The sequence below is a fragment of the Schistocerca cancellata genome, chromosome 2, assembly GCF_023864275.1.
Source record: "Schistocerca cancellata isolate TAMUIC-IGC-003103 chromosome 2, iqSchCanc2.1, whole genome shotgun sequence".
NCBI lineage: Eukaryota > Metazoa > Arthropoda > Insecta > Orthoptera > Acrididae > Schistocerca > Schistocerca cancellata.
This window is the reverse complement of record NC_064627.1, coordinates 342451150-342472711: the sequence shown is the minus strand read 5'-3', so window position 1 is coordinate 342472711 and position 21562 is coordinate 342451150. Positions and strand designations below refer to the sequence as shown.

Genomic DNA, 21562 nt, shown 5'->3' with positions numbered 1-21562 from the left:
AAACATTTTTTGGTTTACTGAGAACTCGTAAAACTGGAGATATTTCCTTCTTGCAGTTAACCTTTCACACTTTTCTTCTGTCTTCATAACAGTTTTTAAGTTGAATTGTACTTGCAATGGAAGAAAATTCTACCAGTACCAGTTTAATCATGTCGGGCACATAAAAAAATAAGCTGTAACTCTGGAACCAAATTTTGTATCAGTTAAACAATCATAAATTTTATTTTATACACAATGTACAAAAATATACACATACAAAACACTTCATGATATCTTCCTGAATATTAATCACTCTTCTGTTACATCCAGCTTGAGATTAATATTTACAGATGCTAACTGTGCAACAAGATATCTATATATGTAAGGAATCTCAATCTCTTGAACTGCACTGCTGTCTTTGCACATCCTGCACTGAATCACACTTTCATGGTGATCTTGCTTTCGGTTCAGGATGTAGAGTGGGCTCAAAATATTTCCACATTTCTTGCATATGAGTGTCTGCAACAATAAATGGACCAATAAAAGCACATCAGCAGTTTATTTACAAATAAGAGAAAAGACACAAACAACCATATCAGATCAAATCTTACTTCTCAGACTGTGAAAAATTGCAAAGTAGCTGACATTCTGTTCTTATTTACCTTCAGAGCAAGCTATAAGTAAATTCATAACTCTGTAACAACAAATCAACACTGAGTGACACGTACATGAGCAAGGGGGAGCATAATGAACTTGAGTACTTTGTCTAAAATGCTTACAATACATTATAGTTCAAGTCACTCCTGGAGGCAGTCTCAAATGGTGTGACTCATAGTGCACTGACAGTGAAAGGTTAGGATTCACATTTGAATCCTGAGTCAGCATAGTTTTAATTTGGGACATAAAAATCATCACAGCAAATATACTTAACTGGAATTCTAATTAAAAAAAAGCTTGTACTCAGTAAATATTGTAAAACATTTTATTATTTATGGATACTGTAGAATGCGTAGAGGTCTGCTTATTCCAAGAATGCAGAAACGTATCAAAACAACAGCAAATCAGTCAGGGAAGAGGTTAAACAACCAGAATTTCAGTTTCAGTAATCTTCACAAATTATAATGAGTTTTTAAATGTTACACCCTTTGCTAAACTGCGAATCCATAGAAACTGCTAGAATATGTACAAGGCAAGAACACATTTTATATATGATGGTAAAGAATATTCTGTGGTGCACTATGGGCAGTTATATACAAAATGAGAGTTAAAAATGTTCTGTGCTTGCATGCATATAACATACAATGAATGTGTCATCATGTCCTCCCTCGCATGACGCAAGATACATAATCTTTTCTCACTTCTTGCTGGGAACTTTCCAAGAGGATGTGGGTTATTAATTATGCAACTTTGTAAGTCAGAAGACCCAACTCAAAATGTTTGAACTGTTAAATGTATTTATGTCGCTGTAAACACATTAAATTTATGATGTATTAAAACAACTAGAAAATTTCCACTGAAGTAAGAAATCATAGTTAATTATGACAAATGTGCTCTGAAATGCTATACATTAGGTAATCCAAATAATTAAAATGGTAAAAGTGAAGAGCAACCACAATCTACTCAATCAACTTTCAACAATCATACCTTTGTCTTGTCAGAACAGTGAAACAATCTGTCCTGCAGCAAGAAAGAAGCTCCATGTGACAATAGTGAATCACGTTCCATTTCTCCAAATCGGATACCACCACCACGACGTCGACCTTTTACAGGTTGGTGAGTTAATACATCAATTGGACCAGTGCTACGAACCTGTTACAGAAAATATCAGATTGCACGATATCACAAATTATTGAGTTTACAAAGTTTCCCAAACAATTAAATTTTTAAAATGGCACCCCTGATGTCTAACTTCATTAAACTGTGAGGCTCTCTGTGAACCAACTTGATCACTATATTTACCATGTTTTCTAGTTGCATTTGGAGCAGCAAGCCATGGCTGTTTAGCATGAAATATGGTACCAGTCAGTCAGGTATGTGCTATGGTGGCATGAGCACAGACTGCCTATTTGTGCAAATGTTTTCTATTGCAGCAGCTGCATGGAGGAAGCTTGCACTATCTTCCGATGGAAGATGCTATCATGTTTCTACTTTCTGAGCATGCAACATGTTAATTTCCTTTTTACAATAGTCAAAATTCAAATCGTATTTCAGAACTATGCTTCTATGTAACATGCTAAACTCCCTATGAATAGTGTCAACTGCCTGTGAAAATTAAACTAAAAAGTAATACCTGCTTTGCGAATCTACAAAAATTTATTTCATCATATTTATCTTTATTACCAATGTAGCAAGTAATTGTTCATACCCCATTATTTTATGGAGGGTTCAGTTCTAACCACAAGAACAATTAGTTTATATTAGGGACTATACGTTGTCCAGAGAGATTGGCAGCCTTTAGTATTTCATAACAGTTACCGTGCCATCTTGGTTTCACATCAAATGTAAAATAACCTCTTTTGATATTTTTGAACATCTTCATACCTGTGTCATCACAAAGTGATATATATAATAAAAGTAAACTTTTATTAAGTTGATCAGTTGCATGTTCCACAGACCATATTTGCTATGAACACTGAGATGTGGAAAAGTCAAGTGACCAACAGTTAACACACATGTATTAAAAATATATTTACAATGCCACATGTTGACCATATACAGGCATGTGATTTACTACTAACTTATGTTTTGTAATTTCTCTGTGGTAAACATGAGCTGTCAACTAGAAACAACTTTAATCTTCAGTGACAAACACTTTAATGAGAGTGCAGGTTATTTTCCCTTCTAAGGCTGTATTTATAATCATCATTATTTCTCTCCAACTAGAAAGGATTGCTGACAACCAATTTCACCAGTTTATGAATTTACAAATGCCTGTAAGACATATACATGCAAGCCCAATTTGTAATTCCAGAAATTCTCTTCTATACGATGAAAATGTTACCCCCCAGTCCACTAATCATTCATAATATCCAGACTGTGGCAGTTTACTGTTATGTAAGGCCTCAAATTACACCATTATGCTAAGACATGAATACTAAACCCAAATGTTTTAAAAGGTATATTATTTTTCTTTATTTCTTAATTTGTATGTTTTCATTAATGTACATACTTAACCCTTTCAATCCAATTTTTCTACCCATTGCATTCTCCCCAATTATTATTTATTTTACACTAATGGAAATGTGTCAGACATTGTCCGACATCAGAGCTGTAGCAGCAAATCTTAACATTGGGTGTAGTCCAACAGTGGATAATATTAAGAGGTTATAGCCTTTTACAGTACAAAACTGCAGAAGTTTGCTCTTCTGACTGATTCTGAAAATCCAAGTAGTAACTTTTTATAAAAACGCCATTTACTGTTTTCTCTGTTAAACATTCTTTGGCCAGTTTGCAACTGTACTTGTATTATTTGTAAAAATAACTTTCATCTTTGTCCAGAAAAAATGGTAGATCACATACATAGAATGAAAAAGCAAATGACCCATAATCAAATTCTGAGGAACACCCACCGCATTACCTCCTCTTTTGAACAATGCAGCACCTCACTAGGAGTTACTAGAAAAGTGTAGCATCTTTACTGGTTATTTTAAAAATTTTTGTGAATTAAACCTTGTTGAACATGTGTCCTTAAAAAAAAATTCTCAAAAGTCCACGTCAGAGAACACCTCAATATATGGTATTTTATCACTGGAAGATTTTACTGATTGTTCCATCTACCCCCTTCCCCCCTCCTCCTCCTCCTCCTCCTTCTTCTGCTTCTTCTTCTTCCTCCTATCTGTCTACATTAATTGACATCCTCTATCATGGTTCTGTCTGTATGTTCAGTCTAATCTCAGGAACTGTTGCTTGGGTTCTGAGGACATTTTCAGTTCTTACAGGCAGCTGGCATAAGTGGTGAAGACTGCTAGCCTCGCTCATGGGGAGTAAGCAGAGTCCATGATTTGCAGCATCATACCTGTAGTCGATTGGGGTCCTTTGGTTTGGAGCTGAGTAGAGTGTCTCAACCAGAGGCTCCATTGATTTAGTGGTGGTCACTGCTGCAGATTTTTGGACTTGCATTATGGGATGGATGGCTGTAGAACTCCCTTTGTGCACTATACAATACTTTGAGGTCCTCTGATAAATGCTCACCAGTAAGCTGTGCTGCGGCTCACGTTGGTGCTATTTGTAGGTTTCCGCCCTCTGTTGGAGGCTAGACGGTATCGTTTAGTTGGCACGGTTGCGGTTGTTTGTCTTCTTCTCGTGTTGACTGGCACCACTCGGTTACGCAAGTGTTGCCTGTCTGCTAGTGGCAGCAGCGATATGTAGTAACTGTTGCCCTATCTTTGGGGCAATGTCGTCATTTTTCTGGGTCGTATGAGTGACCTAGTTCAGGTGGGGACTCAGGAGGAGCCAGGTCCGTGCAGTGCCAGAACACGCCGGGACCGCTGGCGGCACGCACGGACTGCCGGATGGAAGGGCTGTGGTTATGATGGTAAACCGGACCCGAGCCTTAAGATGAGTGCATTTCAATCCAAGTAAAGAAACCTCCACCACTGTGATGTCTCGCAATTCTCCAGTGACTTGTGTTTGTGTTGCTGCTCATAGTGTCACCGAGGCGAAGAGCAGCGAGTGGAGTGCTTGGGGAAGGCGGATCTGATTAGCTTTCCTCGACTTCTTATTACTATTTACTGTGTTCAACTTCTTACAATTTGTTAGGTTCAACCAGCAGTAATTTTTCTTGCCTGGTGGCCACTAACGTCCCAGTTACCTGCCCGGGGGGTACGTGTATGTAAAGGCAGTGTACGTTTCCTCGCCCTGCCGCTGCTGTCCAGTAAGGTGTGTAGTTTTCACAGCTTTCTTGATTGTAGGCCGGTTGGTGATTCTTCTGGTGGTAGTGATTCCTTTCTTGTTCCGGGTGTTTTAAGCACTGTATTCTGGGGACATAGTGCAGACCGCCAGTTCCGGCTTTAGCATATTGTTCCATTGATGTATTTTGTTTATGAGTCATCAGGTAGCTTCAGCAAGATTATCTTTAGTCATTCATTAGACTGCCACTAGTCTGAGTTACCATCTTGTGAAGTGAATGCAACTCTTGGCTGCCTATCTCATCGCTTGCGAAAGAGTTTGTTGTCGGACTTTCTCAGAGATTGATTCCAGAGCACCGTCTGTGGCCCCTCGGTTCTTGTAAGACGTGTGTTCTAAAAGGAGGTCCGATGGCCAGTAGTTCAATGTAATGCTCCTTCAGCCCATGCCTTCTGTGGGTATAATCTGCCTCAGTACCCTTTAAGGAACTTATGTACTGGTCCTTTGTTTTATTATTGTATTATGTATTACAATATCTTGTAATGCCTACATTAAAAGTTATATATGTGTAATTAATAGTTCCGGTCACCTTCTGGAATAAATCTAACAGTGTAGTGTTCAGTTGATTTTAAAGGTCATGTTACAATGTTTACCATCATCTTATTTCACCCGTTTGGTGATCAGTTGCCTTTTTTTTTTTAATTAACCTTTGCTATTGTATTTGTTGTTTTATAGCAGGTTTTGAAATTTTTATAATATTGCCGTTCCTGGTGTGTAAGGCCTTCAACTGTGATTGTGGTCAGTCGCCTTAAAAACTTATTTACTGCCATTCCTGGCGTCTCATGCCTTCTGCTGTGTTTGTGGCGACTTGCCTTTAATGTTTCAATAACTGTAATTTGTAAGTTGCAGTGAGTTTTTCACAAATCTTAATTTACTGTCGTTCCTGGCGTGTAAGGCCTTCTGCCCAGATCATAGTGGCTTGCTTTTAAAACATTATCTGCTGTAACTATCTTTAATGGTGATTTGCTAAATTGTAACTCACTGAAAACACTATTATTTACACAGTTTTTTATTCCTTCATTAATAATGTGTGATATTTTTTATTTATTGTTGAGTCTGGAATTACCAATAGTAACTGATTACGGCCCCATCCACAATTGTAACTGAATCCTGCCTTCCCTTGACTACCAGGTTTCAACCAATCTGTATGTAGACAGCAAAATCAGATCGTTTACTTCCCTGGAGGAAAGTTTTCACGTTCAAATTATTCTCAGATCCGAGAGCTGGCTGAAACCTGAAGTAGAAAAGCTCCAAAATATTTAGTGACACAATACAGAAAAGAAGATTAGGTGGCCTAGGAGGAAGTGTGTTCATTGCTGTGAACAAAAATAATGCGTCTATTAAGGTTGAATTTGAGTCTGACTGTGAAATTACTGGATCTGAATAGCAGACCAAGGTGAACTCAAGTTAACAATCAGATTTTTTACCAGCCACCTAATTCCACTATAAGAGTTGTAGAATCATTGAAGGAAAGTCTACATTCACTTGTGCAGAAATACTGAAATCAGGCAGTATCAATTGGAGACAACTTTATATCGAGTATACACTAGTACATCCATGGACTCATTGCAGGTGGCATGAAGCAGTCTTGTGGAAGAATTTTGAACACTTTTCTGAAAACTGCCTTGAACAACTAGTTAGACAACTCACACACAATGGAAATATTTAGAAGTTAGTAGCTGCAAACAGGCCCAACCCTATACAGCATATAGACAGGGATTAGTGATCATCATGTCATCATAGCGATGGTAGTTACTGAAGTTAATAAATTCACCAAGAAGGCTAGGAGAGTATTTACACTAGAAATAAACAGATAAGCAGTTGTTAGCAATCCACTTAGACAATGAATAGACATCATTTAGTTCCAATATGACAGGCATACAGGAATTACGAGCAAAGTTTAAAGTGACTGAAAAATCATTCTCTGGAGACATATATGCCTAATTAAGTGATTACAGATGGAAAGGATCCTCTGTGGTTTAATAATCACATTCAGAAAATATGAGGAAACAGAGATTGCTGCACTCTATGATCAAAAAAGAATACACAAATGTGATCATTCAACATTTAGTAGTAATTCATGCATCTATAAGAAGATCAATGCGTGAAGCATAAAACAACTTCCATTATCTTATCTTAGCGGAAGATCTTGCACAGAACGTGAGAATGTCAAATCGCTAAGCTGACTGAAAGCTTCTATCCCATCTCTCTTCAATCGGTCTGAGGTGCAACAGAAGATAGTAAAAATGAAAAGTTGCAGCTTTAAATTTAACTTTTAAGATTTCATTCACGCAGAAGGATTACACAAACATAATGTTGTTTGATAGTTGCACAAACTCATGGATGGAGGAAACAGAGACAGTTATCCATGGCATAGAGTAGCATCCAAAAGTGTTGAAAATAAATCAGTCACCGGGTCCAGAAGGAATCCCTATTTGGTTTTACAGAGCGTCCTCTGAGGCACTTATTGCAATCTCTGGACCAGTGTGAAGTTTGCTGCTGACTTTCGGTATAATAAATTCCCTTGAGACAGAAAAGTTTCTGTTCATACATCAGCACAGATATAGAAAGCATCACTCGTGCAAAGCTCAGCTTTCCCTTTTCTCATATGATATTCTACAAACCAGGGATGGAGGGCAGCAGGCAGATTCCACATTCCTACATTTCTGGAAAACATTTGATGTAATGCCCCACTGCAGACTGTTGACGAAGATCCAAGGATAAGGCTTCAGTTGCCAGATATGAGAATGGCTCACTGACTTTTTAAGTAATAGAAACCAATATGTTGTCCTCAGTGGTGAGTGTTCATCAGAGACAAGGGTAGCATTAGGAGTACCCCGGGGTAGTGCGATGCGACTGCTCTTATTCTCTATACACACAAATGATCTGACGGACAGGGTGAGCAGGAATTTACGGTTCTTTGTTGTGGTGTATGGGAAAGTATCATCACTGAGTGTAGCACACAAGATAACAGAGAGAATTTCCAGTTGGTGTGATGAAAGGCAGCTTGCTCTAAATGTAGGAAAATGTAAATTAATGCAGATGAATAGGAAAAACAATGCTGTAATGTTCGAATACAGCATTAGTAAGGTGCTACTGGACAGTCACGTCAATTAAACATTTAGGAGTAACACTGCAAAAGCGATATGAAATGGAATGAGCATGTCAGACTGGTAGTGGGGAAATCAAATGTTAGTCTTTGTTTTATTGGGAGAATTTTGGGAAAGTGCAGCTCATCCATAAAGGAGACGGCGTATGGAAGGCTATTGCGAGCCATTCTTGAGAGCCATTCAAATGTTTGGGATACCCAGCAGGTCAGATTAAATGAAGAAATCGAAGCAATCCAAGGCATGCTATTAGATGTGTTACTGGAAGGTTCGATCACGATGCAAGATGCTTTGTGAACTATAATGAGAAATACTTGAATGAAGACAATGCTCTTCTCATGATGCACTATTGCAGACATTTAGAGAACCAGTTTTGAGACTGATTGCAGATCAATTCTACTGCCATCAATGTACAGTTCATGCAAGGACCACAAAGATAATATGCAAGAAATTAAGACTTGCACAGAGTCTTTTAGGCAGTCATTTTTCATTCACTTTATTTGCACATAGAACAGGTAAAGGAATGACTAGAAGTGGTCTGTGGTACAGTTCACCATGCACCATACATTGGTTTGCAGAACTACTGTAAGAACTACGATACAGTTTCCACTAATAGACAGACTGATTCACAAGGAACACATAACATAAAATTTTTTTTGTGTAAACTGGCTGAATTATTATGTAATTAAAGTCACCTATCACAGTGAAAACAACGCCACTGTTACCTAGTGCTGACTGGTACTACTCATCGGAACCTTGGTAGCTCATGTGATGCTTAGTAGCTATGTTGTGCAGCACAGGGCGCCTCGTGCCAATGTTGCGTGGCAGAGGGCGCTTCGTTTCGATGTTGCATGGCAGAGGGTGATCCATGTCAACATTGATTGGCAGTGTGTGCTTCTTGCCGATGTTGTGTGGCAGAGGGTGTTTCTTATCAATGTTGCATGCTTCGTACCAATGTTGCATGGTAGAGGGTGATTTGTACCAATGTTTTGTGGCAGAGGGTGCTTCATGGTAGAAGGTGTTCCTGAGTGACAGTGTGTGCTGCATACCAATGTTGTGTGACGGAGGGTGGTTTGCACTAATGGCAAAGTGTGCTTCATAGTTATGATACATTGGTAAATACAGGAAAAGTTGACACAGAAAGTGCAGTTCCCATTAAGACTGGTGCCAGAGCCAGGTGCCCAGCAAGTTGCTGTAGCTAACACCAAACTCCATTGCAGTTGGGCAGACCACAATGTACTGACACTGTAGTTGGGTGACTGGTCAGTAAACACAGCTTGCATCAAACTGGTTCTGTTGTCAAACGGACTGGGTGGTACAGAGCTTGCAGCTCACATCCTTGTCACGAGATGTCACACTATAAGTCAATTAAATATGGAACATGTAACATTCGTGCCACCTGAGAGCTTTTCTGGCTTATATCACTTGAACTGTTTGAAGTTCTACGTAAGTAATGATATTCAGTTACTTCTGAATTTTAATCGTAACTCTACGCAAAATTGCCGCTATGCCACGAAGTCATTTGGCCATAGATATTCTCGTGTTATCCATGTGAAGCTAGCCCAGGTTGCTAGTGAATGTATAAATAGCAATCTAAATAGAATGGTCCTGTTAAAAATCTTACTGTAATTCAATAAGTATTTAATCATTACACTGAAGAGTATTTAACATTTAAAAAAATTTTAGAAAGTTAAACAAAAAGTAATGTCCTCAGTTATGGACACACTGATATCATCTTTTTTCAATGAAAGCTTAACAAAGGAATAGTTCAGTTAGTCTGGAAAATTACACTGAATTAATTATATTTACACAAGTGGAAAAGAACATTCAACATCGTAAACCAGAAAATTTTAGTGCATTAGTGAAAATAATATAAACCTCAATATTAATCTCTCACCTGCCATTTGTCAGAAACCATATGGCGAAGACGTTGATAATGTACAATACCAAAAAAAATTTTTGCTGTTAGTTCACGACCATCAACACCACTATACATGGTTTCAGTACCATAATAATTATAGCCTCCTGCAAAGGACAAAAGCAGCATGATAAAAAACAGTTGCAGGTAACGGTATATTATCCATGAAATAAAACTGGCACAACAAAATAAACACATCAATCATATATCAGTTGAACATGTGTATGCTATTCCATAGGGCGCAAGCACGGATAAGGAAATGGGAACAAAGAAAAAAATTCTTGGCTTGCACATAGATTCACATCAGTTAAATTTTGTTTTTTATTTTTAATCTCGAAAAATATTGTATTATAAGCTTTCAATGGATTAAGTTTGGTTACCTGTATTTCTGAAGTAATGTGTGGTGGGTATTCAGTTGAAATTGATAAAATTGAAATCATGCCATCAGTATATTCTCAGTTACAAGCATTTATCATTCACAGGAATGAATCAAAAGTTGATGAAGGTTTACGAAAGTCTACTCCCTTATTTTCAACAGTTAGGAAATGGCTAGCTGATGTCAATTCACAAGCAGTTCTTTGTATTGGTTACCTTTCCAAGAGAAAAAAATAAGCAGTGAATACTTCGTAAATTTTCTGCATCACTTGGATGAAAAAGCCCAAAAAATTATGTAGCGGTAGGTCAAATCATCTTCCCCAAATGATGTTTCGGCAATGGGAAAACTTGGCAATTTAAAGAACAAATGGTTAGAATGTGATTTGATTTGATACCCTCTGACTCCCACCTGGTCTCACAGTGAAAGAAACTGACGGTTGGAATACACTTTGAGTTAAATGAAGTGGTTACTGTAATCATAGAAGGGTATATTACAAACTGTTTAGATCACACTTCTTGGTTGGAATCTGTTCACTGAAAAGCCCTTGTACAAAGGCAACAACCTAAATGAGGCCTATGTTGAATGTGGATGGAATGACAAAGAAATGGGTGACTGATTCTTTACTTATGAATCTATGCTCTGTAAATGGTATGCATCATTATAAATAAAATTACACAACAAGGGTCCACCTCTGTAGGCAAGTAGGCAATGTTTCTGACTCTCATGCAGAGGGCCAAGGTTCAATTCCCAATACTACATGGGATTTTTCCTTGGTAGGAGGACTGGAACAGGGAGCAATCAGACTCGTGATGGCAACTGAGGAGCTACTAGAGAAGAAGAAGAAGTAGCTGCTCCAAAGTCTGAAAAGTCAATTATGGCCCAAAGGCCAGTGTGCGGAAACTGTGCTCCTCCATATCATATCTGTATGATGCCAAGTGACAGAGTATGTCACAGCTAGTGGTCAGCATCATGCCACCTTCAGCGCCTGATCATGGAAATTGGGTCATAATCAATCCTGATGAAAATGGTACAAATTGATAGCGTGGTCGAAACTTTGTGAGTAACAAATTTACTGGCCTTCTCAACCTTCTCTGCCAGTCATCAGAATTATCTTAGTGTGATCTCACAGCCCACATGATGGGCTTTATTTGTTCTAATGTGTGCCACGATGTGCAGTTGGCCGCATACTCTTTTCCACAGGAGCTCCACAGGCATGCAACTGAATGCACTTAGGGTTCCTTCCCGTCCCTTGCTGCCAGTTCTACAAGTGATACATTATTTGAACTGCTAACAATTAATAATCCTCTATCCTTGTACATCTGCCTCCTTTTAACAAAGGACATAGCATGTTTCCTAACACTTGGAGTGAGCCTCATTGGCTTGAATTTGATTTCAGCGGAAGATTGCATCTTGAACTACACTCCTGGAAATTGAAATAAGAACACCGTGAATTCATTGTCCCAGGAAGGGGAAACTTTATTGACACATTCCTGGGGTCAGATACATCACATGATCACACTGACAGAACCACAGGCACATAGACACAGGCAACAGAGCATGCACAATGTCGGCACTAGTACAGTGTATATCCACCTTTCGCAGCAATGCAGGCTGCTATTCTCCCATGGAGACGATCGTAGAGATGCTGGATGTAGTCCTGTGGAACGGCTTGCCATGCCATTTCCACCTGGCGCCTCAGTTGGACCAGCGTTCGTGCTGGACGTGCAGACCGCGTGAGACGACGCTTCATCCAGTCCCAAACATGCTCAATGGGGGACAGATCCGGAGATCTTGCTGGCCGGGGTAGTTGACTTACACCTTCTAGAGCACGTTGGGTGGCACGGGATACATGCAGACGTGCATTGTCCTGTTGGAACAGCAAGTTCCCTTGCCGGTCTAGGAATGGTAGAACGATGGGTTCGATGACGGTTTGGATGTACCGTGCACTATTCAGTGTCCCCTCGACGATCACCAGTGGTGTACGGCCAGTGTAGGAGATCGCTCCCCACACCATGATGCCGGGTGTTGGCCCTGTGTGCCTCGGTCGTATGCAGTCCTGATTGTGGCGCTCACCTGCACGGCGCCAAACACGCATACGACCATCATTGGCACCAAGGCAGAAGCGACTCTCATCGCTGAAGACGACACGTCTCCATTCGTCCCTCCATTCACGCCTGTTGCGACACCACTGGAGGCGGGCTGCACGATGTTGGGGCGTGAGCGGAAGACGGCCTAACGGTGTGCAGGACCGTAGCCCAGCTTCATGGAGACGGTTGCGAATGGTCCTCGCCGATACCCGAGGAGCAACAGTGTCCCTAATTTGCTGGGAAGTGGCGGTGCGGTCCCCTACGGCACTGCGTAGGATCCTACGGTCTTGGCGTGCATCCGTGCGTCGCTGCGGTCCGGTCCCAGGTCGAAGGGCACGTGCACCTTCCGCCGACCACAGGCGACAACATCGATGTACTGTGGAGACCTCACGCCCCACGTGTTGAGCAATTCGGCGGTACATCCACCCGGCCTCCCGCATGCCCACTATACGCCCTTGCTCAAAGTCCGTCAACTGCACATACGGTTCACGTCCACGCTGTCGCGGCATGCTACCAGTGTTAAAGACTGCGATGGAGCTCCGTATGCCACGGCAAACTGGCTGACACTGACGGCGGCGGTGCACAAATGCTGCGCAGCTAGCACCATTCGAAGGCCAACACCGCGGTTACTGGTGTGTCCGCTGTGCCGTGCGTGTGATCATTGCTTGTACAGCCCTCTCGCAGTGTCCGGAGCAAGTATGGTGGGTCTGACACACCGGTGTCAATGTGTTCTTTTTTCCATTTCCAGGAGTGTATTTGGTTAGAGGGATTGATGTAACACCCTGAGTTCTCCCTGACCCCTGTTTTCTCCTGTACAGGGCCCCTAGCCCTTACAATTAACATGCCACTCACAGTCAAGAGGCCTAGTAGTGGAAGACCCAATACTTCCTGAAGAGGAGACAGGATCCACAAGAGAGGTTAGTACTTCAGGTATCTTTTGTATCTCTCTTACACGACTCTCAGGAGCTTCAAACACACCCACTTGCAGAAGACACCAATTGTTTGACAGCAACCAGGGCAATTTCCAGCTGCTTATGAACATCAAACTCTTCCCATGTTCAAGAACAGAATTCACAGACCAGCTCCACTGTGGTGCTACAATGTTTTACAGAACAGCAAACAAATAACTTTAAGATAAACCAGCTGATTCTCTCTTCATTTCGGGATATGATAAGCTGGAAGTTTAAAAACTAAAGCAATTTGTTGGACACAAAGTGAGATTTCTATTACATGACACAGAAGCCAGGAAGATAAAACCTTACTTTCCACCAAGTTGATCAAAGGTAGGGTTATAATTGTCCATTAATAACTGACAGCACATATTTTCCAAAAGAAATCACAACTCGCTATTTTAAAAGGCACATTTTTATCCTAATAATTCTGATAATTAAAACTCATCATACAGCTGAGGTGTTGAAAACACACACACACACACACACACACACAGTCACAATGTCCCAGCTGACTACATTGTGCTAGCACTGCAACTTGACTGCATTTATTTACTATCATGTTGAAAGTAGTGTTGTGAAATGGCATGAAGAACCTGGAACAATGGTAGCGGGTAAAATACTACTTTGAAGATCATTTTGCTGTAACTACTTACATTCTTTGTCTACAATGATTCTCATTTCACAGGAATACTTTAAGTTATAAACTACTGCTACAGATTCTAACAATGGAATTTTTATACGTAATTGGTGCTGATGATGTTATTATTATATTATTATTACCAGTAAAATTACACAGATCCAATCTACACTCACCATTCTGCTTTAAATAGTTCAACTGAATTTTTCTTCCCTCTTTCATTATGATACAAAATACTTCAAAATTATGAACAGAAAACTGATGGACAGAAAAGGAATGAGGAGAAAATTAAATCAGAGGTACAAACCACATTAAAGATCGCATGCCTTTTAAGTGCTGTTGTAAGAAGGCAGTTTGGTGGGTCACTATGTTGCTGAGTAAGTGTGTGTCAGAGAAAATTTTCCTCCTCCTGAAGGAGAACACCACTCTTGAGAGTAAAAAAATGTCTGTTTTCACCAGACCACCAGGGAAAACTGTTTCACGTTTGGTTTTAACAACACATCTGTTTCAAAATCACAGAATGACCTCAAACATGCTGAGGTATTTCAAACAGGGAGACTTCCTCCACGTAAAACCAGCAAGGATTCCGAAAACCATCGTCATGCAAAACCAATTTGCAATTTTCTCACATGACATTGTGAAAGCTTTGTTTCAAGGCAATCAGGTAGAGGCACAATTTCTTGACTTCTAAAAAGCATGATCACATGGAGTATTAAATGAAATTATCTTAAGTACGATCAAGTGGGGCAACAAGTGACATTTGTGATGGGATTGACGATTTCTTGCTGTGGGGGGATGCAGCATGTTATCTTGGATGAGGAGCCACTGACAGATACAGAATAACTTCGGGGTGACCCACGGGAGTCGTTTGTGTTGTATATTAATGACCTTACAGACAATATTAATAACAACCTCAAACTTACTGATCCAGCAGTTATCTATAATGAAGTACCTACTACCTGAAGAAAGCTGCACAAATATTCCATCTGATCCTGATCAAATTTAAAAGTGGGGCAAAGATTGGCACCTTGCTTTAAATAGTTATGAACGTAAAATTTTGCACTTCAAAGAACACAGGAGCATAGTATCCTATGAGCAGAGGGTAATGATTCACAACTAGCAATAGTAAACTCAAGCAAATATCTGTTTCTTTGTTTTGTTTTGGGGCGCAAAAAACAACTGAAGTCATACACACCTGAGTCAAAACGATAGAACGCAAACACAGAGACAAGGGAAACGACTATATGTCAGTCCCAATCGAAAGAATAGGAGACATCTAAACAAGGCACGTGGAAAAGACTAAAACCAAACACCATACAAAAATGGAGATCCAAAACTAAAAATTAAATGGCCTTCATCATATTGCTTCAGCGGATAAAAAGTACAACACTGGCGACAGCCCGCTCGTCAGCTGCTAAATCAGATGGCAAACCCAAGATGGAATGTAAATTAGTAAAAAAAATGACATTACAGCAGGTAGTGGCAGACAGTTAAAATTTGGGCACAATGCATACAAAGTGGTGGGACAGCACCACTGAGCAAATGACGATGGCTAAAAAGGCAGTGTCCAATATGCAGCCGAGTTAAAATAATCTCCTCTCAGCAAGAGGGCCGAGAGGAGGTCGTCCAAGGCGCCGTGAGAGGCTTAATATGCCGAAGCTTATTCTCATGAAGGGAGGACCATTGGCGATGCTAAAGGGACACCACTTCCTGACAGACGGCAACACAGAGATCAGCGAAGGTAACAGAGGTAATCGCAGGCAGAGGTAAGAGGACTGCAGCCTTGGCAGCAGTGTCAGCAGCCTCATTTCCTGGCAGACCGACATGACCAGGGACTCACAGAAACACGACATTAGCTCCACCAAGAGTGAGCAAGTGACAGTTTCCCTGTACCTGCTGCACTAAGGGGTGAGCAGCGTACAGTGCACAGAGACTTTAGAGGGTGCTGAGTGAATCTGAGCAGAGGACACAATAGGGAAGGCTGTGTCGCTGGATGTACTCTGTGGCCTGATACAAGGTGAAAACTTGGCTGTAAATACTGAGATGTGGGCCAGAAACCGATATCAAAAGACACGGGTCCCAATGATGAATGCACGCCCAACCCCCTGGTCAGTCCAAGAACCATTAGTGTATACAAAGGTACTATTGCTAAATTCCATGAGAAGGTCGAAACTGAAGGTGATAGACAGACTGGAGTAGTGTCCTTAGGAAGTGAATGAAGGCCAAGGTTAACATGGGCCACTTCACAAAGCCAAGGTGGTGAAGGGTTCACCCCCACGGGGAAAGTTGCAGGCAGCGTGAAGTTAAGCCACCGTAGCAAGTGGCGAAAGCGGACTCCAGGAGCTAACAGAGAAGAGGGACGAGTCCCATACTGACGTTCGAAGGAATCATCAGAGAAGGAAGCACAGGAAGGGTGACCTCGCATGCCAGACAAACAGCATGCATACCTGCTGAGGAAAAAGTCACTGCAGTAGGACAGTGGTAGTTCAGCAGCTTCAGCATACAGACTCTCAACCGGGCTGGTGTAAAAGGCACCCATCACCAAACAGATGCCACGATGATGGATAGTGTTGAGATGACATAAATGGGATGGGTGTGCAGATGCATAAACAAAGCACCCATAGTCGAGTTTCGAACGGACAAGGAGTGGTACAAATGGAGTAGGGTGGTTCGATTGTCACCCCAAGAAGTACCATTGAGGACACGTAGGACATTGAGGGACTGTGTACAGTGGGCTGCCAGGTAAGAGACATGGGAGGACCAAGAGTGTTTCCTATCGACCATGAGCCCCAGGAATTTCATAGTGTCAATGAATGGAAGGGCAACAGGCCCAAGATGTAGAGATAGCGGGAGAAACTATTTGCGGCGCCAGAAATTCGTATAGATGGTTTTGTCAGTGACAAAGCGAAAGCCATTAGCAGTACTTCAGGAGTGAAGACAATCAAGACAGCACTGAAGACGCCGCTCTGTGAGACAGGACCATGGAGAACTGCAACAGATAGCAAATCATCGACAAAATGGAGTTGGAGATGCTCGGGGGGGAGCAGGCCATGATAGGGTTAATGGTGATAGCGAAGAGGATGACACTCAAGACGGAACCATGAGGCACGCCATTTTCCTGAATAAAGGTGTCCAACAAAGCAGAACTCACATGCACCTTGAAAACTCAGTCTTGTAAAAATGCCCGAAGAAAACAGGGCAGGTGCCAACGGAAGCCCCAGGTGTAAAGAGTACGGAGGATACCAGTTCTCCAGCAGGTGTCGTAGGCCTTCTCCAAATCGAAAAACATGGCCACAGTCTGGGATTGCCTCAGAAAACCATTCACGACATGGGTGGACAAAGCAACGAGATGGTCAACTGCAGATCACTGTGCTCGAAATTCACACTGTGCATTTGTGAGTAAATGGCAAGATTCGAGCCACCACACCAGCCAGGCATGAATCATATGTTCCATCACTTTGCAAACGCAGCTAGTAAGAGAGATGGGATGGTAGCTAGAAGGAAGGTTTTAGTCCTTACTGGGCTTAGGTATGGGTATGATTTTGGCTTCACGTCAGTATCCAGGAAATGTGCCCTCAGCCCAAATGCGGTTGTATGTGTTAAGCAGAAAGTGCTTGACCACAAGAGAGAGGTGCTGCAACATCTGAATGTGGATAGCATCTGTCCCTGAGGCAGAGGACTGGGATGAACTGAGAACATGATCTAGCTCCCTCATAGTGAAGGCGACATAGTGAAGGAAGCACTCAAAATTCGGAGAAGAGAAGGGTATTGCCCGAGCCGCCTCCACCCGTTTCATATGGATAAAGGCAGGGTGATAGTGGGAAGAGCTCGAAACTTCCGCAAAATGGTGGCCCAAGGTGTTCGAGATAGCAACAGGATCCACAAGGACAGCGGCACCTACTGTCAGGCCAGAAATGGGGGAATGGATCTTGGTTCCAGAGAGCCGTCTGAGGTTGGCCCACACAACAGAGGAAGGTGTGGAACTGTTAAAAGAACTAGTGAACGAAATCCAACTAGTTCTTTTGCTATCCCAAAGAACTCGACAACACTTTGCACAGATCTGTTTATAATGAATGCAGTTTTCCAGTGTAGGGAGCGTTTAAAAATGCGGAGAGCACATCTCCATGCACGAATTGCTTCACAGCAAGCCTCAGTCCACCATGGGACTGGGACACGACGTGGTAAAGAGGGAGTGCAAGGAATGGAACGTTCTGCAGCAGTAATGATAACGTTTGTGAGATAGTCCACCTGGTCATCACAATTGAGGAATTCTTGTTCTGCAAAGGTTGCCACAGAGGAGTAAAACTAACAGTCAGCCTGAGTGAGCTGCAATTTGGGCATGCATGTGGATGGGTAGGAGTCAGCAGACGGAGAGACACGGGAAATGGTCACTCAAGTAGGTGTCTGAAAGAACGGACCACTCAAGACGATGGGCAAGCTGGGCAGTGCAAAAGGATATGTCCAAATGGGAATAGGTGTGCGTGGAGTCAGAAAGGAAAGTGGGTGCACCAGTGTTAAGGCAGAAGAGGTTGAGTTGGTTAAGAATGTCAGCCCAGAGGGGACCTCTCTGGCAGGTCCTGGGAGAACCCCAAAGGGGATGATGTGCATTGAAGTCACCGAGTAGCAAAACTGTGGAGGTAGCTGCCCAATAAGCTGAAGGAATAATGGGTGACTTCACAACCTCAGAGCCAAATTTGAGGTCGCATGTCTGTGTAGCCATGTCCTTCATGGAACGAGGGGTAACAAGAACTGAACTGTAAGTGCCAGATGGGAGAACACACAGTTTGTGACCTGGTGACATCGAAGGATGAAGGTACATAAAAAAGTCAGGTGGGGAAGGAAGAGGCAAATGCCAACAACTTGAAGACGGGTAGTCAGGGAGATGGGTTTACTATGAAGGTTATTCCGTATAAGTGGCATGACGCCCCCACGAGATGGGATGCCAACCTCAAGTGGAAGGTCAAAACGAATCGGTAAGTAATGTGGAAGCTCAAAGTGGTCTTGAGGGTGCAATTTCATTTCCTGAAGGCAAAGTACAAGGGGAAGCTGCAGTGCGAGAAGCAACCGCAAATCTTCTTTGTGGGACTGAAGACCGCGAATGTTCCATTTGAGGACAGCCATGAGGAGGAAGAGATGTAGGGGTGTCAACTCAGTGTCTGCCAAGGGACAGCCAGTGGAGAATCACTACTACATGGCACAGAAGCAGTAGGATCCTGCTCCATGGCATCCACACAAGCATCGGTGTGCTTGTGCAGGTGGTCAGTGGAGTCCAACACCGAAAAACGGTGATGCGCACCAGTGAGACAGAGGCTGGCTGGGCTAACCGACCACGTGGCGACACCGTCGAGCAGGATCTTCGAGTTGAAGGGGAAGACCATTTGTCTTTAACGGACTTTTTCGAGCCCTTCCGGACAGAAGACGACTTGGGTGGTGTTTGGCATGACGGACGGAGGAAGTCTTCTCTGGAGTACTCCTTCTGGCCTTTCCTGCCTGCCGGTTGTGTAGTGGATAGCTCCACCCCTTTAGGCGAGAGTTTGACAGTTTGTTGCACAGAAGGACGGGGGGATGGTGATGCTACCTTGATAATGGGTGACTTCACAACCTCAGAGCCAAATTTGAGGTCCCATGTCTGTGTAGCCATGTCCTTCATGGAACGAGGGGTAACAAGAACTGAACTGTAAGTGCCAGACGGTAGAACACACAGTTTGTGACTAGCCAGTAACTTGCGAGCTACTGGGTAAGGCACTTTTTCCTTTACCTAAATCTCTTCAACAGCCTGCTCATCTAGATAGATGGTACAATTCCGGGAGGAAGCGGCGTGGCCGCCATTGCAGTTAATACAATGGGGAGAAGGAGGTGGACATTCGCCCCTGCCACAGGTTACGCATTTGGCTGGTGTCGACAAGACATTCTTCTGTGATTGAACCGATGACACTGGTAACAGCGCATTGGATTCGGAATGTACAGCCAGACTGTTATGATTTCGTAGCCTGCTTTAATCTTGGACAGCAGCACCACCCTATCAAAAGTGAGGAAAATAGTGCAGGTGGGCACCAAGGAGGAATTGACTTTTTTCATTACACAATGAATGGAAATGACACCCTGATAAGAAAGGTAAGATTGTATTTCCGCCTTGGTTAGACCGTCAAGCAGCCTGGAGTAAATTACACCACGGGAAGAATTTAAAGTTCTATGTGCCTTGACACGAACAGGGTAGCAATGGAGAAGCGAGGCAGCAATTAGTTGTGCTTGAGCATCAGAAGCCGTCTCCAAAAGCAAGGTGCCATTCGGTAAACAAGAGCAGGAGTTCACAGGGCCAACAATTGCATCAACACCTTTCTGAATAATAAACAGAATGACTGTGGCGAAGGATTGACCGTCTTTACTATGTGATACCACAAGGAACAACCGCAGTGCAGCAGGAAGAATCTTCGAATCAGTAGCCTCATTACATTTACATTTTGTCTACATCGATGATGGAGAGGATGAGTGACTCATCGCAAGGAAATCCCCCATGATTGCCAGTGTCTCCGATGGCGTGCTCCTTCTAACTGGGGCACCCCTACACAAGGGGACGCACCTGCCTTATGTGATTGTTCACAACTCAGGTAACACCTCCCGAACATCTAACAGAGGGACCAATTGGAAATCTGGGAAGGTTACAGTTCAGGCAATCACCCCTCCCTGGGCCTGGCCTGTACCAGGGGGTATGTCCGAGCCCTACCTGTTGAGCCAGGGCTGGGAATAACTCGTTACCCAGTCACCTTTTACGCCTCAGACGCGTGGGCCAGCCTTCAGGAGCACACAGGGAGGAAGAAGAAAAAAAGAGGATCCTCAAACGCCAAAGCGGAGGAACGAGAGGAGAAGGGAAACAAAGAAAGGAAAAAGGAGCCAAAAAGAAAGTTGAGACTGTTCGCAGGTCAGCAACAGAATGCAGAACATTTTCAATAATACCCCAGACATGTTCCCCAAGGCAGGGGAAAAGGAGTAGCAAGAGGATAGACATGCAGCACGGAAGGGAAAAAGTTCTGCAAAGGCTGGGGCCCCATGGTGGCCAAGCACGAACCAGCCAGAGTGACAAGCCGTCTGGGGGGAAACAAATATCTGTGTGTAATGATTTGTGGGGATAAGAAATGGAATGACCATGAAGGCTCAGTCGAAGGTTAGGGACAGCATATGGCAGACTTCAGTTCCCTTGTAGGATACTTGGAAAATGGTGCTAGTCTACAAAGAGATTGCTTACGAAATTGTCATGTTGTCCATCCTAGAATCTTGCTTAATATGTGGGAGCCATACCAAATAGGACTCAAACAGAATAATGCAGGTTTGTTTGGTCCAAGGACGAGCATCTGAACTTACACACACTCCAGTTATCCTATAATCCCTCCATAGAAAGTTGCAAGTGCCACAATAAAGTGAGGAAACTAGAAATATACTACAGACCTCTACATATTGTTCCCACAGGGACCACGAATACGTGGTTACAATAATTGCCGTGTGAACAGAGGTATTTAAGCTATCATTCTTGCCAGCGTATGTGAATCTAATGGGAAGAAACCCTAACATATGATACAATTGGTAGTTCCCTATGGCATGCATT

The 21562-nt window shown here is 42.5% G+C and overlaps 1 protein-coding gene across 2 annotated transcripts in view; it reads right to left on the bottom strand.

Moving 5' to 3' along the window:
- Positions 1-227: 227 nt before the first annotated feature.
- Positions 228-21562, bottom strand: part of LOC126161735 (DNA-directed RNA polymerase I subunit RPA2) — a 248276-nt gene continuing 226941 nt past the window's right edge. The window contains exons 19-21 of one of the 2 annotated variants that reach the window (XM_049917771.1): positions 9889-10016; positions 1624-1788; positions 228-498 (exon numbers count right to left, since the gene is read on the bottom strand). In XM_049917771.1, coding sequence (XP_049773728.1) covers positions 289-498; positions 1624-1788; positions 9889-10016 — 503 coding nt within the window. In that variant the 3' untranslated portion in view covers positions 228-288. The remainder of the gene's footprint in view (positions 499-1623; positions 1789-9888; positions 10017-21562) is intronic. The other variant, XM_049917770.1, reaches the window with a different exon arrangement.